This window comes from Tarenaya hassleriana, unplaced genomic scaffold, assembly GCF_000463585.1.
Source record: "Tarenaya hassleriana unplaced genomic scaffold, ASM46358v1 Cleome14, whole genome shotgun sequence".
NCBI classification, from domain to species: domain Eukaryota; kingdom Viridiplantae; phylum Streptophyta; class Magnoliopsida; order Brassicales; family Cleomaceae; genus Tarenaya; species Tarenaya hassleriana.
The window spans coordinates 1,003,982-1,022,445 of record NW_010964598.1 but is presented as its reverse complement, the minus strand read 5'-3'; the positions used below and the strand labels follow the sequence as shown (position 1 = coordinate 1,022,445).

The 18,464-nt window shown below is 32.8% G+C and overlaps 2 protein-coding genes across 3 annotated transcripts in view; one reads left to right on the top strand and one right to left on the bottom strand.

Moving 5' to 3' along the window:
* Positions 1 to 5,154: 5,154 nt before the first annotated feature.
* LOC104808108 (camelliol C synthase-like) lies at positions 5,155 to 11,326 on the bottom strand. 2 transcript variants are annotated; one of them, XM_010533645.2, is made up of 17 exons: positions 10,917 to 11,326; positions 9,266 to 9,451; positions 8,795 to 8,884; positions 8,504 to 8,701; positions 8,347 to 8,431; positions 7,900 to 8,066; positions 7,621 to 7,812; positions 7,419 to 7,532; positions 7,206 to 7,325; positions 6,996 to 7,118; positions 6,814 to 6,912; positions 6,644 to 6,700; positions 6,362 to 6,552; positions 6,099 to 6,276; positions 5,939 to 6,019; positions 5,759 to 5,842; positions 5,155 to 5,535 (listed from the first exon to the last, which is right to left on the bottom strand). In XM_010533645.2, exons 1-17 carry the CDS (start codon positions 11,121 to 11,123, stop codon positions 5,419 to 5,421), a joined length of 2,289 nt encoding a protein of 762 aa, XP_010531947.1. In that variant the 5' UTR covers positions 11,124 to 11,326; the 3' UTR covers positions 5,155 to 5,418. The 2 variants fall into 2 exon arrangements, with proteins under 2 accessions (XP_010531947.1, XP_010531948.1); XM_010533646.2 differs by having other exon boundaries at positions 7,621 to 7,713.
* A 6,913-nt stretch (positions 11,327 to 18,239) lies between these two features.
* Positions 18,240 to 18,464, top strand: part of LOC104808106 (camelliol C synthase-like) — a 4,742-nt gene continuing 4,517 nt past the window's right edge. The window contains exon 1 of the mRNA XM_010533640.2: positions 18,240 to 18,451. Within this exon, the coding sequence (XP_010531942.1) occupies positions 18,317 to 18,451 (135 nt within the window). The 5' untranslated portion in view covers positions 18,240 to 18,316. The remainder of the gene's footprint in view (positions 18,452 to 18,464) is intronic.

The following is an 18,464-nucleotide window of genomic DNA, read 5'->3' as shown; positions in this document are numbered from 1 at the left end:
ATCTCATCCAGCTCAACCCACAAAGCACAAAAACTCTCCTTGGATCTTATTAAAAGGTTGGTCATTCTGTTGGATGTGAAATAAACGCATTTTTGAGATTTAGTGGTGTCATGGGCTATGAAAGATTGCAGTAGGTGGGGGTCCAAAGAACCTTGTAAAATCACCAAAGCTTGACTATCATCTTATCTCCATTTATTGAAATCCAATTGAGTTTGCTTGTTGCGTTGGATCCTTTGTTGAAATTGCGGCGGAGTTTCTCCTTCGGGTACCGGTTCTTCCGGGAGAGAAGTCCGTTGTTCGACCGTGACATGTTCCCATAAGCCCTTGCTATTTAGGGCTGTGGTTGCTGCCTTTTTCTAGTAGAAGAAGTTTTCGCCAATCAAAGTAATTGGGATAATTTTAGTGTGGGAATCCATCGGATATTGATGAACGGTTGGTAGGGATAAGAGAAAACAAAGAGAAATTGATGGATCAGAGGGGTGTCTAGACCTTAAAGACCTTAATGTTCTGATACCATATAGAATTTGAGAGATTTAGGAGACTTGAATATAATATAAGCACAATAGAATAGATCCGAGGGTAAAACCCCTAAAAAACGTTCAACTTGCAAAAATATATACAAATAGACCTTCAACTTGAAAAACTGTCATTCATTCCCCGAACTTGTAACTTGTCACTGAATAAAACCTCGAACTTGCAAATTATTTCTCTAATAAACCTTTGACCGGTTTGACCACAATTTCAAACGATCGGAAATCCACATATTGACGGATTGTTGATGTCATTTTTTAAACTAAAATTAATAATATGTATAAGGTGACATCAGCAATCCGTTAATACGTGGATTTCCGATCGCCTAAAATTGTGGTCAAATCGGTCAAAGGTTTATTAGAGCAATAATTTGCAAGTTCGAGGTTTTATTCAGTGACAAGTTACAAGTTCGGGGATTGAATGATAGTTTTTCAAGTTCAAGGTTTATTTGTATATATTTTTGCAAGTTGGAGGTTTTTTAGGGGTTTTACCCTAGATCCGAAGGTCCAAGATAGGAGAAGTTGACTTAGGATTTCAGAGAAGTTTCACAAAAATAAGACTTGCTCTCTTATTTCTTTTCATGTTCGTGCTTTGATATATACACAAAAACATAAACAACTATTTACAATAATATGCATGGTAAATGAATATATTATGCATGATAATTGGAAAAATGTCAATTCACTCTTGCTAGGTTGTTGGGTGATTTACTTGCCATTTCCGAGTAATCTTCGGTCCGAGTTGTTCTTTTCCAAGTGTGCCTTCTCGCTCAAGTCACCGAGTGTGTCGTGGTCCAAATGTCCTCCAACAATCAACACTATGACATGTAACCTTTTTTTCTCTTATTACTAGAACGAAGATGGCGGCTGGGGATTACACATTGAAAGTCACAACACGATGTTCTGCACTGCTCTGAATTACATATGTATGCGTACACTTGGAGAAGGCCCTGATGGGGGACAAGAAAATGCATGCAAACGTGCCCGATAATGGATTCTTGATCACGATGGTGTCACGTTCATACCTTCTTCGGGAAAAACTTGGCTTTCAGTAAATATTCAGACATCTGTTGACCCAGAGAATGATAAGAGAAATTGTCTTAACTATCTTACACAGGGCCGTCTCACAAAATTTGGAGGCCCTGTACATATTACAATAAAAAAATTATTAATTAATATAATAAAAAATAATAATATTAAAATATAATTAAAAAATCAAATATTATATTATTTTCAAAAATATGATACAAACATATCTAATATAATAAAATATACAAATGAACTAAATTAATAAAAAATATTAAACATTCATTTAAACAAGACAATTCTTCTAGCTTTATTTATAGAAAATTTATCAACTAAATCTTCATAATCAATTTTCTCTAAAAAATTGTTTTCTATTGCGAGTAATGCTAGTCCGTTGAGCATTTCTTGAGACATTGTTGAACGCAAATAAGACTTCAATAATTTCAATTTGGAAAAACTTCTTTCTGCAGATGCAACAGTAACAGGAATATTTAATAAAATTCTATAAGCAATCATTGCATTAGGAAAACAATCCATACATTTCAAAAAATTCAAAATATCAATAGGTTTCATCATTTCTTTGGGTAAAACTTCTCTCAATAATTTTAATTCCATATATAATTCATTTCCATCAATATCAGATTGTTCATCTTTTCTAAAAGTATTTTCAAATGTATCACAACAACATTTTAAATTAGTATCATTCAAAGAACACAATTTTTCTGAAGTAAATAAGAAACCAAAAATATTTTCATATTCTTGACATTGTTCAAACCTCCTATTAAATGAACTAAGTGCTTGGTCAATAATATATAAAAAATAATTTATTCTAAATAGTTCTTGAGGAGAAAATGAATTACTAGAAGATGTATCATCTGAATTCTCATCAAATGATTTTTTTCTTCGAATTTCACGTCTTTTTTTAAATACATGATCAACATCTATTTCCGTAGCAATCGATTTAGCAACTTCTAAAGCATTAGAAAAACCAGTTTCTCTATATTTTTCAAAGAAAGAAATCAAACCCTTTAGCTTTTGAATAGCAACATCAATATGCATATCACTTGCTTGTAAATGTTTATTTACCAAATTAACTACGTATAGTATTTCAAACCAAATAACTATTGCTACCAAAAATTCAAAATCACCAAACTCATTTGTCGCTAATGATTTAGCTTCACTTCTTATTTTAGAATCATTATCAATTTCTGATATTTCTAATAGAGCTTCTTGTATTTGTGAAATTTGAAATCTAATCGCTTTAACACTTTCAACACGACTTTCCCAACGGATAGATGACAATGGTTTTAGAGACAATCATTTTACATTATCTTTCAAAATTTGCCATCTTTTAGTAGAATTAGAAAAAATTGTATATATCCTTTGTATAACTCCAAAAAAATCTTTAGATTTACCACATGTATTAGCCATATCACATAATATACTAAATTTAGACTATGAGAACCACAAGGAGTATAAAAAGCCCTAGGATTAACATCTAAAAGTTTTTTTTGTACACCTTGATTTTTTCCTTTCATATTTGATCCGTTGTCATAACCTTGTCCTCTTATATTATCTATATCAAGATCAAGTGATTTTAGTTCATTTTGTAACACAGCAAAAATCATTTGCCCAGTTGTATCATTCACATTTAAAAACCCTAAAAACGATTCTTCAATCTTAACAAGATCAAAAGAGATATTCACATACCTGATAATCAAAGACATTTGTTCTTGGTGGCTACTGTCTGGAGTACAATCAAGTATAACAGAAAAATATTTTGCTTGTTTTACATTTTTAATGATCTCATTTTTAATTGTAGAAGCAAGTAAAAGAACTAGTTCATTTTGAATATTATGACCAAGATAATGATGATGAATTTCATCATTTGTAATACGTCTCAAATGTTCTTGAACAATTGGATCAAAATCTGCCAACATTTCGATTAAACCCAAAAAATTTCCATTGTTATTTTCAAATAATCTTCCATTTGTTCCACGAAATGCTAAATTATGTTTCGAAAGAAATTTTACAATTGAAATAATTCTAAATATGATATTTTTCCAATGATCTTTTTCTTTCATAAGTTGTGTATAAGCTATTTTATCTACAGTTTGATTTTTTTTTAAATCTTAAACGCAAATCATACCAAGTGACCATATTTTTTATATGTTCTGCACTCATTTCATGTTCTTTAAGTCTAATACTAAGATGTATCCAATCTCCAAAATACTCATTTGCTAATTGGCCCTTTCCAATATTTTTTTAAAATATTTTACAACAAAAACAAAATACTTTATCTAGTTCTTTCGAATAAACAAGCCAATCTCTATCACATTTTTCACCATTTGATAAAATTCTAGTATAATATATTGATGAAAATCGCCTAGAAAATTTATCTTTTTTATCTTTTCCAATATTCGTATCTCTTAGGACCATTTGCTGCTAAAATATCAATCATTTTAGAATCAAGATTATCCCAATTTCTTGGGTAAAAAATATCAAGTATATTAGTTTCATAAGAATTTTTTTCATCATTTTGTAAACTATCATTATTATCAATAATCTTAATATCATCATTTTCATTCATATCTACTACATTATTAGTAATATCATCTTCATTTTGACTAAGAGTTTGTGGTTCTTTTATAACAAATTTATCTAAAGCTCCTTTTTTAGATTGAATTAATTCTTCAATTCTTTTCTTTTTTTTTTACGTTTTTCAAATCCAAAATCATATTTTCTAATTCCAGAAGATATATTTAAATTTCAATATTTAATAAAAAAAGAAAAATTTAAGAAAAAACCTGGAAATTAGAAATTCAGTTGGATTTCCCAATTTTTCTTCCAACTATCAAACCTGAAAATAAATAACAATATTATTAGCATTTAATAATATAAACAAAATCATCACATAAATAACAATTGAAATAAAAAATAAAAATAAAAAGTACCTTATGTGTTATTCTCTTGAGCCTTGAAAAAAAAAATGCTATCTAATATTTTAAGGACAAAATAATGAATAGTAAACTGTGAACGTAAGGTGGAGTGATAAATGGTTTTGATCTTCCATTTTTATAGAATAATTTGTTACCGTTAATAAATTATTTAATATTATTATTTTAAAATCTGTAATGATGTGCTTTAATAAATGATGTGCTTTAATATTATTATTTAATAAATATAATTATTTAATAAATGACGTTTCGTAATAATTATTTTAATAAAAAATAGTTAAATGCTCTCTCTCTCTTCTAGGGTTTAAGCTCTTCGGAGCTGGTTTGTTCTCCACTGAGGTCTTTTAATATTATATATTATTAATAATTTTTAAATAAAATGGGCTCCCAAATTTTGGCGCCTATACGATCGCACCGGTTGAACCGCTTAAAAGACGGCCGTGATCTTACATTGTTTGTAGATCCTCGGTGTGTTTGACTGGTCTGGATGCAATCCCATGCCTCCAGAATTTTGGATCCTACCTGCTTTTCTTCCCTTCCATCCAGGTTTGTTTCGTTAACATCTTCATATCAAGTTGCTTCAACAAATTTGGAAGAAGTTGCTTCAATAATCGAGTATTGGTGTGATTTGATCCCAAAAATCAGATAAGAATAATGGAGAAGAGTAAGTGATTGTCTAACACAAAGTGTTCTTCTTTTGTTTTCTGAGTTGAACATTAAAACAAATGCGTGTGGTTCAGCAATATGTTCTTTCCCTCTCTGATTTGAAATTGTGATTTCTCATGCCGCATTTGGTTTTGATATGATTTAACTGATAACTGCAGCAAAGATGTGGCGCTACTGCCGGACGGTTTACATGCACAACTACTTTACTTCTCATTCAGACAGGAAGCTCTGCAACTTCATCACATGGGAAACGACGAAACTCGTCTGCGATACTCAGCAAGAGCCCACAATGGGAAGGTGTTTCTGTAAGCACTGTAGTGCAACATGCAGTTCTTCATGAACGCCCCCGTTATCTCCTGCATCCATACATATATAATTCACCATTCAAAACCTTACTCTGGATCTAGAGTAAGACACGCTGTAAAAAAAATGATCCAAATGGCTTAAAACCCAAGTTGAAATTAAGAGCATTTGGGTCCAGGGTTTGCTTGTATACATCCTTTGCAAGAATCTTGAAGTTTTTAACTTTTCAGCAAGTCACAATTTCCTATTAACCGGGTTTCACGTTTCAAAACGTACATGTTGAGGAAAATCTCCGCTTTCCAACTGAGAATTGATGATCAGCTTTGCAGCACGGTGAAGAGGCTCCGGATCTCTCTCACCCTGTTATGTAAAGAGCATACGAAAAAATGTCTTTTAAGATTATCCTGTGGCACTTACCAATAGCGAAACAAACAACTTATTCATGATAGTTTGAACCTGTCCCGAATGAAGTAGACCCATCATAGCCCACGAGGTTTGGACAAGGTTTGATTTTTCCCCGTCTAGTTGCACATATCTCTGCACAGGAAGTATATATTGTTGGCAGGAAGCGGGTAAAAGGTGAAAATGATTTGTCGTAAAAACTTTACAACTATACCTTTTCAGGGCATGATAGATAGCTTTCTCCCCAACCTCCATTATCTTTCTGTGTTGTAAGAAGGAAATGAACGCCTTTACGTGTAACAAGACAGTTGTCATAAGTCTTACCAGCGGCTGCTAGGCCTGCAAGAGCAAACCATGTACCGTATGTGAAGCAAACTCCCCAGCTTCCATACCTGCCATTTGAAAGAACAAGTTTTTTCGTTGGTTTTGCTGAATATTTGGGAATAATTTCGGACCATATCTGTGATAGTAAGGTACCATGAACCATTAGGCATTTGCATGCGTTGTATGTATTCCACTGCTTTCTCGATAAAGGTATTGATCTCTTTTGTCCTGTGATCTGGGTACAGTTTCCGGAACAGAACCAATGCTTGGATTGCTGATGAAGTACATTCGGCATACTGATACTCAATCAAAGTGTCGGCGAAAAACTCCGTGGGATTGAACAACTGAAACGTGAACAAAAGATGTTTCAGAAATTTTGTCTTCAAATCTATTTTTTATTCGCCGCAAAACATCTTCGATGGTTTCAGCTCTTACTTCTAACCATCCATATGCACGGGCCGGCTCCCATGCAGTCACACCTCCATTCTTGCTCTGAAACAAGTTTTCCACACGGAAAATGAGCAGATGAAAATTTTTCTAATCGCAATCAGAAAATTGGAGAGCTTTCGAGGAGATGGGTCCTCCTATGGACGATAATGCCTCACCTGTAAAGACAATATGATATTAACAGAATCATAGAGTCGCTCGGGATCCATTTTGGGGCCTACCATGTCCGGCGGCATAGTTGACAGCATCAGGCAACACTGCAAAAGAAGAAAGGATATGTTAATTAATACAGTATTGCTAAAGTCATTTGTAATTTGCTCTGTTCGCATGATCTGACAACCTTTAAGCCATCAGCCGTGCAGTCTGAAACTTGCCATCCATGATCTCGGTCTGAGAAAGTCCATGCCCCTTTGGAAATATGACGGTACATGCTCTTGAAGTCATCAGAAGGATTCTCTGTAACCTGCAAATTCCAATTAGGTATGAAACGTTCGAACTATCAGTCAAATGTTTTTTAAGATGCAAGAATATACAGCAACTGATACCGAACCTGAGACATCTTTATGAAGTTGTGTCCCCTCTTGAGTACATCGGAGATTTCATTGGAGAGGTTACTTGCTAATAGAGCTTGAATCGCAAACCCTGTATCCCATAGCTGACTTCCAAAGCTCTGCATAAATCCATAACACAGATTTTCTATATTTTGTTTTTTACCAATTCTTAGCTGGTAGACATAAAGATTATATTTTATAATTTCTCTTGCCTGCATTTTCATTCCGTCTTCTGCAACCCACAAGTAATCAGGGATTCTAGCAAGGTGTTTCTTGAAATAATCCCCATTCGGATCTTCAACCCAACAAGCCAACATGCATAGTGCCTGCAGAAAGAAGTATCGAGTTTTGCAGCATGCAACTCAAAGATACCATCATTTCAAGCATATCCATTCTCAATAGGGGGGTGCTAACCTTTTCAACGCATCCCAAGGTGATATAACGGCTATTCTCATCTTCATAATGTATGTGTTCCATTGCCACCTTAAGAGCCTTTTCCCTAAGAAGCTTGTTAAATGGCCAACGTGTAAGGAAAGGCTCCATTAAGGTATGAAGACAGTCCCATATAAGATCTTGAATCAAAGGATGGGGATAGTACAAATCTACCTGCAAGGGAAAAAAAATGGAATGGTTTCTCCAAATGTAACTTCTAGAAAAGATACTTTTGAGGAAGAATATGGATCGAGTTTACACCTTTGCACATAGATGACGAGCTTTGTTCCAGTTGATTGTTTCATAAGGCTGTAAGTACAGTTCCTCACGTAGTTGCAGAATAAGAGGTGTTATTTGAGCTGCAAATCTCTTTCCGTAAAGATACGACAAAGGCATGTAAACCATCCGACAGTTGCACAACATCTTTGCTGCATTTTCCATTTGCACGAGTATTATAAACAAAATAAACTTGTAAAATACATTTTCTGATGATCAATTATCATATCTCTAAAGAGCAACAGATAAGGAGAAGAAAAAAGGAAGAGAAAATCAGCATTCCCCGTAGCTTATCAACAGAAAAACAGAACCTAGACCAGTAGAAAACGGGAACATCACGAATTTAATTGCAGAAACGAAATCCTAGTAACCTGTATCTCCAAATCAGTTTGTAGAAATAAGTATCAAATTCAAAATGTTACTAAAACAAACCAGGATGTATCGGAAGAAAGGAAGGAAGGATCCAGAACTCAGGGGGCATCGGATTGCTTCCAGACCAATCAAAGACACCGAGTATCTACAAACACCATACTATAATCAATACATCCTCCTAGTTATTTTATGGTAAACTAATGAATCGAGCTATTACCGAAAGCCAAGCTTTTCCCCAAGAAGGAATGTACGTTACGCCGCCATGGCCAAGAATCCATTGTCGGGCCCTTCTGCAAGCGTTTTCTCGTCCTCCATCCGGACCTTCTCCAAGTATACGCATACATATGTAATTCAGGGCAGTGCAGAACATTGTGCTGTGACCTTCTATGTGTAGTCCCCATCCTCCATCCTCGTTCTGGAAAAAGAAAACAGAAGGTGAGCCAATTCTTGACATGAAAAGGAAACTATATATATGATGGATTTCGTTGTGGAACCATATTTGATGTACCTGGTGACAGTATATGTATCGGAGGGCTTCTTTTCGATGCTCTGCAGTGAATACCTCATCAAGATACCCTGTGATGTACAGACAGAATACCTGCAAATAAGATCAAGTTGTGATTGAATAGGACAGGGCAAAACTCATTTCATACTTTAGGCGTCAAATCCAACGCTTGTAAAATCGAAAGTACTTTGTGATCAGCACAATATTCATCGTTTCAAACGTTACTATTGAATGACGAGTTTCTGTAGTAATCGGAGCTTATTCTGCTAAGATTTTGCTCCACATAGCAAATGAAGTTTCTGGAAAAGCAAAAGAATTCCTAACGACATTCCACTTACAAGAAAACAAAATCGCACCGTTAACCAATTTCAATCTCGTTCTTCCTTTTCCCTCCACAGAACATTAGAAACCCTAGTTCTACAATCGGTGCAGAATCTTCAGGGAATTGAGATTGAAAGCGGAAAATAAACTCACCAACGGCGGGAGGAAGAACAAAGGACCGGCGTTTTCAGCCGGCCAGTGGCCGTCGTCGGACTGCAACGCGGAGAAGAGTCGGACTCCTCTCCGTAACGCATTGGTCAGCGTTTCGTGCGTTATCTTCTCGGCGTCTCCAACCTTCACCGGCGGAATCAGTTGCTCGAATTTCTTCTCCTTTAGAAACTGTGTAGACAAAAATGCACATGAACTTTTAATTTGAAAATAAATATACCGATATTAGAAAAATACACAGACTCCAAAACAACATTTTTCTTCACGAGCAGCGTCAAAATCATTACCACATCGCCATTTCTTAAAAAGAATAAAACTTTACTTATATACACATACATACATATATATATACACGTATACATACACATACACTTACATATATACCATGTTTAACCAGAAAAAGACATATGTACACATGTTGCATGTACATCTACACATGCATATGTATGTATGTATGTATGTATGTATGTATGGAAGAATTTATTTTTCTAAGATGGGGACGCATAAAATGTAATGCGACTATATAGTTAGTTTAACTGCTTGCTACGTTAGGAAATGGTGACACGACGAATTTGTTCGTATAAAGTGATAATAGTTTTGGAAATTGCTGCATTCTTTTAACATTTTTGTCAACTAAAAAAACAGTATGTATATTATTTTAAAAAGTTGATATACTGCTTTAATATATTTTAAAAAGTTGGTCGCATAAAATTGATAATATGTTTTAATATATTTTAAAAATTAATATGTATATTATTCTAGAATTCTGCTTTAATATAAGCTTAAAGCTGATTGTATATGTATTATGTATACATATGTATATATTACACTTTATTTTAGAAGAAAAAAAACATGTAATGCGCTTGGAGCTTAGGATTTTGATTAGATTTGAATTAGACTAAATTTATTCGAAAAAAATAGTAAAATAATACATTTTTGAGAAAATAATGGACAAACACCTTTTTTCAAGTTTTATAAATGGAGCTTTTATTGTCCCTTTGAGTTGGTGTTAATTTCTTCTTTCAACCGTAGTTTTTATAATCTAAAATTTTAGATTCCAAAAACATTTTGGTGTAATTAAATTTCCAAAGAGTTGGTTTCAGAAAGAAATAAAAAGAAAAATTACTGCTTTACCAAAACACCTAAATATTTTGGTTTTTTTCTAAATTTTGTAATTTGTTTTGAATAAAAAATTGTGTTTAGTATAAACCGAATTCAATTTAATTTTATATAATCTTTCCAATTAATACAAATATAAACCTGAACTTGAAAGATAAAAAATTTCAGGTTTTTTCAAATAAATTTACAAGAAAAAAGGGTTTAAACTTGTAAAGAATCATAAGACTATATATATATTTGCACATGCATTTCTAACATATTGCAAGAACGACAATTTGTGTGTACAAACAAATAATCACAGGACAGAAATCTCTTTTTACTCGCATTCTACATATAATTAAACTTGCTTTAAACCGGTTTAATCCGGTTTAATCCAATCTAACCCTAACTTCAACTTGTATTAGAGTATAATTACCTGTTCTCGTGAATTCGTAATAAAACTCTTGGTTTCCGAACTGGCCGATTAGCGACAATAAACTAAGACATGTATATATATATATATAATATCATTAGATACCTGCATTCTCCATAAAAGGTCGCTGCTAGCTTTAACACGAGAACGGTTCTTGAAGAAATTCCGGCGAGACTCCTCGACGGCGACGAGTTCCTCCGGCGAAGCGGCGTCGGGATCGAACTCCCAAGTCTGTCGTCCGAGGAAGTTGTTCGTACTGTACAAGTAATCAGTGTCCTCTTTCCTTCCCTCTCCTATCTTCAACTTCCACATCCTCTTAGTTTGTGTCTCTGTGTATGTATGTATGTATGTATGTATGTATGTAACGTATGTGTGTATCTATGTGTATGATCACGACTTCATGAACAAGCACTTTATATTATATACTACACCGCTGAGATATATAGGACGTGTTAGGGAGGGAAATATTTGCGAAATGAAATCTGTGTTTATTAAATTGACAAGAAAATATAATTGAAGTCATTACTAGAAAAGAAATCTCAAGTTTATCTTTAGATTTCCTATATTCTCTATCTCCCGACAAAATTGGAACTACATATTAAGTATGTAATAAGTGGATCTACCCGAGAGGTCTTGGACGTGTATATATATATATAGTTGGCAACAGTTTCTTATAGCTTTTATATTTTGTTGATTAGTGTATATATATATATATATAACTAAGAAAATTAATTGGTTGGTTAAAATAAGAATGTTGAATTTAGATATTATAATTTATAAAAAAATAGAAACATAACTATAAATAAATTAACTAAACACAATATAACACGTGTATATATATATATATATATATATATTGAAATTATTTGAGAATTGAATGATTGTCCTTCCATAACCGTTCATAGTGATCGAGATTCGAGAGCGCAGACAAAGGAGATATCGGTTTCCCGTAGATATCGTCGCGAGAATGATACAACTAAAAAAACATCATTTAAGGATTGTAAAAATGTGAATTTTTAAAAAAATACAAAATAACTTAACAAAATTTGTATATTCTCACGAGAAAAATATATTTTAACGCTAATTTTTAGTTATAAATTTATTAGTATACTCTAACTACTTTCAATTTTCTCGTATAAATCTTCGAGTCTCTACAAAATATTTAGCAAAACAATGATAGTCCGTAATGAATTTTTTTAAAATTAACAATCTAATAATGATTTTAGCCTAATATTTATTATTTAATAATATACTGTGTCATAAACATTAGCCGGTGGGGAGTTTTCCAGCATAGTGGTTAGTGACAACTCCCTCTGCCAAAAGGTTGTGGGTTCGAAACCCAAGTATGGAAACTCCTCTTGAGCCGGTCAGCTTTACGAGGCTGGTTTACCTGCACTGCGTAGTTTGCCGGCTACTGTGCAGGGTGGTGGGTTTTCTCAGGTTCGCGATGTTGTCTTGATGCCGTTCTCATCTGGCCCATGGGCTGAGAAACATTGCGGTGTCCAGTGTCCGATCCGAAGAGTTGCAGGATAGGAGTTTTTCCATCGTAAAAAAAAACGCTAGTCGAGCCATCCATATAGACGTTCATTTAATTACAAGAAAAAAATTATTTAGGATTTGATAATTAATACTTTTTGAATGATAATAAGTTAAATGTCTTTTCTAGAATATCACTATTTTTATTTTGAAAAAATAAAAAATAATTACGTGTCAATTTTAACAAATTAAAACTTAAAATTTATTTTCTCCAAATAAAATCTCAACTTGATACTTGAATTATAAATAAATTTAAACTTTATAACAATTGTCAATTTTAAATTCATTGATAACGTGACGTACTGATATCGAGACACGTAAATAATGACGTGTAAATAAAATATAGTTTAAATGTTAACTTGTTATATAAGATATTCGTACGTCATATCAACATTTAGGATTAAAAATGATGATAATTATAAAGTTCAGATTTATGGTTTTATTTGAAAAAAAATAAAGTTTAAGTTTTGTTTTGTAAAAATTGATAAATTCAAATATTTCGTTGAGATTTTCCCTTTAATTTTATACAATAAACTTGTAATATTATTGAATATTCTGTTAAATCTAAAAGACTGTGGTATAATTTTTAAAACTTGATCAAGTCTTTTATATTTCAAATCTTAGATTGGAAAATTTAGATAAATTTTTGTTTATTTAATATATGTATCAAATGCTTGCAACATTTATAAAAAATAAATTATTAGGACACCTATAATTGTTAATTTGCAAGACAGATACGGTTCTCTACAGTGTTTCGAAATATATCAGCGTGTGAAAAATGCCCATCAGAACATGCCAATAACAAAATATTTCCATCAATCAATATATATATATATATATATAAATAATATGATATGCATATAGACATTATTGGACATATATATTAAATTTTCAAACTTTATTACCAATATTGCTTCATAAAGGTTATGGTTATATGTAGGGCTTCGTCTGCCATCAATGTTTCTTGTGGTTGAAACAGTCGCCGAGTAATTAATTTTTCGAATAACATTGCGCACATACACACACACACATATATATATATATATATATATGTATTCAGACCTGTTTTTGGACAATCTTATGATTAAACCCTCAATCATATATAGATTTAAACAAGTTGTTGTTTCGTGTAAATATATGTAGAAAACTATAATACTTATTTATTTATTTATTTTATATCATGTCTAAAAAACTAGTTCTTCTCAAGAATTCATCTCGGGATTTATTCTTTATCATCACATATTATTATAAAAGTTATTATTTAATTTAAATAAATAAATAAATATAAATTTACAACAGAAAAATTGGATATCTCGATGAGATTTATTCACATTTCTTTTTGTTTTTTGGACTGTTTTATCATAAATCATAAATGCTTCATCAAAATTTATTTTGCATTTAATGCGTTATGTTCAAAAGTCGTCGGCACTAGAGACAGGCGTGCGTGTACAGTTGAAAGACACACGTGACACGTCAGATTTCCTTCGCATTCAATTCAAACGAAACTTGATCGCATTAGCATGGACAACATTTAATAGGAATGTTCAAGCACCGCCCCGTCCGTCATGATCCCTTACCCAAAAAAATAAATTAATTAAATTCATCATAAATTATATAAATGAATATAAAATTAGGTCTTAAAGATAATTGAATCAATGACCTATGTCATTGCTATATACATATATAATGCATTTGATGCTATTTTCCTTTTTTTTTTCCTTTTGCATGAGTACAATTTTTTTTTTGTGTAACGGCATGAGTACATTTTCAGAAATTACAAAAATAAAATTCTATGTTTACTATGTCTGTGTGAAATTTAATTATAATTTCAACTTATGATATTGTCGTTTTCGTAATTCATGCATCTCTCTTTTTTGTCTTTTTCATTCGAAGGTGTCTTGAAATCAATGGTGGAAGGAACTTCAATTTCAGCCTACGGCCTTACTCACCATGACTTCGCCTTCGACTAGAGGTGGACATAAATACCCAAAAATCGGATATCCGTCGGATATTCATCTCATGGGTATCCGATTTTAAGGTATTCGTAATTTTCAAATTCAAATTCAAATCTACATTTTTAAATACCCGTGAATTCGAATCCAATTCCGGATAATAAAATTTTTAAAACTGGGTATCCGCGAATACCCGACTAATATGATTATAAATAATTTTATCTTATATTCATATAACAGTTTTATAAAATATAATTGTTTTAGGTTAAATAATTTCATATTTTTAATATTATCTCAAAAAACTAAGTTTATTATTATTTATCTTTTATTATATCATATTTTTATCGTAATTCATCCATTTTTATAAATATATCTTCATTTTTTTTAAAATTTTATATATAAATATTATTGTTTTTTCTTAAATAAATGTGGATCCGGATGACCGCGAATACCCGACCATTATTCCGGATATCCATACTCCGGATACTCGTAAATCCTAAATCCCGGATACAAATCTTATAATTAAATATTTGAGCCTTCCGGATCCAAATCCAAATACCACGATTTTTTCGGGTATCCGATCTGTACCCATCCCTATCTTCGACAACTCATGATGAACGAATTTGGGTAATAAATGGAAAGAAAAGACCGAGTTTTATGACAAAAAATATGGAATTACCCCATAGTTGGTGGTTCAGTGACTGAGATGTGACAGAATCATCTTCAAAGTCATGACTTTGATTCCATCGGTGGGGAGGGATGTAATTTCTGGACTAAAATTATACATATACAAATGCTGGTCCAGGACGTAGGATGGATGTAGTCGAGACGAAGATCGGGAGAACCATCCTAGTTATCGAAAAAAAGAAATATAGAATTCTTTACAACATTAACATAATAGAGTGCAATGGCACAACATCGTTTAAGCATTCACCTAAACTTTTATGATCCTCTTGGATATATATTTGGACTAAAAGTCCGGTAAATTTTCGAATTATTAAAAAAAAAACATCATTTGGGCTAAACATAGAACTCCGCACCATGTCTTATGTTAACTTTTTTTTTTCATAACCGGTGTTCCACGAGAGAGAGAGACTAACCACATGGAGAATCACCAGTGATCCGAAATGCCTTTTCTGCAACCAAGACAATGAGTCACGGAATAATCTTTTCTTTGAATGCACGTGTATCAGTACCATGCGGCGTCTAAGTTCGCCTCCAGCCGACTGACGGAGCCTATTACAACGGTTGCCAAGTAAGCGGGACGATGCACAACTGAAAAGAGCGGCTATCTTGCTTTGGCAACCACCAGTATACACGATGTGGAAGGAACGGAACTTCATACTATCAAACTCTTTGACACCCATTGTTTTATTTAAAAAAAATGTTTTTTTACAAATTTTATAAAATTTAATATAATTGTTAATGACCCCATTTATCCTTATGAAATTTATTATTGCCATTTACAATTTATTCTCGGTCTGCTACTATACACAACCATAATTTTCTCTCGCATCCATCCTTAGGGAGATAGACACGTACTTTCATAATAAAATGGCCGTGATCCGAATCTCAAGTGCTTTCGCCAACTCATTTTTTTTATAATATAAAAATTCACCGTATCTTTGATCTGATTACATCTTTTAAAGAATTGTGGAAATCCATATGAATGTCTCTTTCTAAATGAAGACTCGAACCCGGATTTGAAAGGAGTTTTTTTTACCGATTGAGCCACTCAATCTTGGATAGTTCGATTTTATCATTGTGGTTCTCATAATTTTCCTAATTACTTGCTTATTGTAAGCATCATCATATTGGGATTTAATATAATTTATTTTCACAGATTTATATTGAATAATTATAACTTATTGTATCTATACTATAATTATAAATTTTAAATAACGATTATTTTTTATAATATTTTCTCAAAATATCTATCATTTCATAGCTTTTCTTTTTCGATGATATATTCACGGAACATATATTGAAATTGGATTAGGATACAATATATTTAATACTACTAGAGTCTGTAATTAAAACTTCCTAACTAACCAATTAAAGGAGACATATTATCAAACGTATGCGGGGATTAGTGAAATTAATGAAATACCCGAAAAATATTGAAAACATTAAATGATGGACCATACTTTTTCCCTCCTGAGGTATTACCTGTTTCGGTTAATTTATTTTAATTTGTCTTTTAGTTTAAAAATTACTCCCAAAATTTTTAAAAACTATTTTTCTTCAATTATTTTTATCTTAAATTTAGATTCAATTAATTTGATTAAAAATAATAATTTTATAATAAAATATAATTAGATGTTATGTGGATTAGATATGTAAAGAATGTGGACAAATACAGAATTAGGCGTGAGAAAAGATACGTCCGAAAAAGGTCAAGAAGTCAGTTGTCAAGCATTGATGATGATGATGATGATGATGATAACGTCTGATCTTAAAAGGTCGGAATTTACGTAAACTCCCATTACTTTCTGCAAATATTTACGATTAACAAGAAATAACACCTTTTTTTTTTTTGGGTTGAAAGTGCTTTGTATTTCTCGTCAAAAAAATGTTCTACAACTTTCCGTGGGGCATTTCCAAAATACTAAAAGGTAAAAACCGATTCCCATGTGCAGGCAACTACAATCAAGCCTACGTAATAGTAAATAATTCATCCATTTCGCCAATTTTGCGTCAACTGGTACCAAAATTCAAGCAAGCGGCAGTTTGGGTTGCCCTGATTGGATACTTTCATAGACAGAAGAGTATCTCGCATTGGGTTCGTTCTTGTTTTCCCCCTGAAAATCCGATTATTTCTCTCTCGCCAAATTTCATAAATTGTCATCTGGGTATATAGCTTCGCTAGTAATGGCTGTCCTCGATCCCGAGCATTTCCCGGCAGTTGAATCCACATCTGGCAGTTGGCCATGTCCGGTGGGGGTGATGCTAAGCAACAACTTGCAAGTACAGACCAAATCTGCCAGCTAAAAGAGCACATGAAGAATAGATGTCCATGCGATTCTTGGTCCAAGTTGCAGAGTATGCAGACTCTGGGGATCTGCATTCCCCAAGCAGAGAGTCTATCCGCTGTGGGCAAGCGTCGTTGTATCGCTTGCCATGTCAAAAAAACCATACGTGATACTGAACCACGAAACCACATAAATAGATAATATATTATGTTAAATGGTTAAATAATCATTAAATTTGTGTTCAATGCGCAATTAAACACTATATTTTTCTTCAATTCCAATGAAATATTGGATTTAATTTCTAGTACCCATCAAATCAGAATATCATAAATACAAAACTTAAATCTATTTTAATTGTATGCGAAAATAAATACGAAATATGAACTAATATTGTTGCATGTCCACCAAACCAATCATTCGAATTTTACTAAATTCCGAAGCCTCGTGACAAAAAAAAAAAAGTGAATAACGGATGGTCATTTCGGATTTCGATTCAGATTCGGTTACAGAAAAACTATAACCGTTTGGTTTTTATATAAATTGTGGTTCGATTCGATCCGCTTAGGTTCGAAATCGAGTTTTTATAGGTAAAATATCCATTTTAAACAAATGTTTCAATTTTTTCGGTTATTTTTTATTTGGTTCGATTATGATTTTTTTGGATTTAGAGAATTTATATCTCTTCAATTTTTATGTCGGGTCGTTTCTATTCGATTCGGAGCTTTGCATTAGATGGGCTCACCCAATTGACAAAAACCGCCAATTATATATATATATATATATATATATATATAGTAGATAGAGCTACGTAGAAAAAAATGAAATTAGTAGTCTGGTAGCCTTTTCTGATTATTTGCAACGACAAGTAATCTCTATTGGTCAAACTCCTCTCTTACAAGACAACGTTAACATAATTACGTACAAGTTTATATTTTTTTGGTTGAAATATATAACGTATAAGTTTCATGCACATAATACACAAATAATACGATAAGGTCCTTGTTGTTCGTACGGGCCTTTTTCTCCTCCTTATCTGCGTAAGAGAATGTGGAAGTTGAAGATAGGGAAGGGAGAGGGAGAGAGTCCGTACTTGCACAGTAAGAACGGCTTCGTCGGACGGCAGACGTGGGAGTTCGACGAGGAATCCGGTACACCGGAGGAGAGAGCCGCCGTGGAAGAGGCTCCCCCGGGGG

Bases quoted from the DNA above. Each gene is read 5' to 3' on its own strand.
- LOC104808108 (XM_010533645.2), bottom strand. From the start codon at position 11,123: ATGTGGAAGTTGAAGATAGGAGAGGGAAGGAAAGAGGACACTGATTAC. The intron at 8,067-8,346 runs GTTTGTTTTAGT...TGGAAAATGCAG, and splicing joins CTTTCTTCCGATACATCCTG to CAAAGATGTTGTGCAACTGT. The intron at 6,553-6,643 runs GTAAGAGCTGAA...TTCACGTTTCAG, and splicing joins GTGCATATGGATGGTTAGAA to TTGTTCAATCCCACGGAGTT.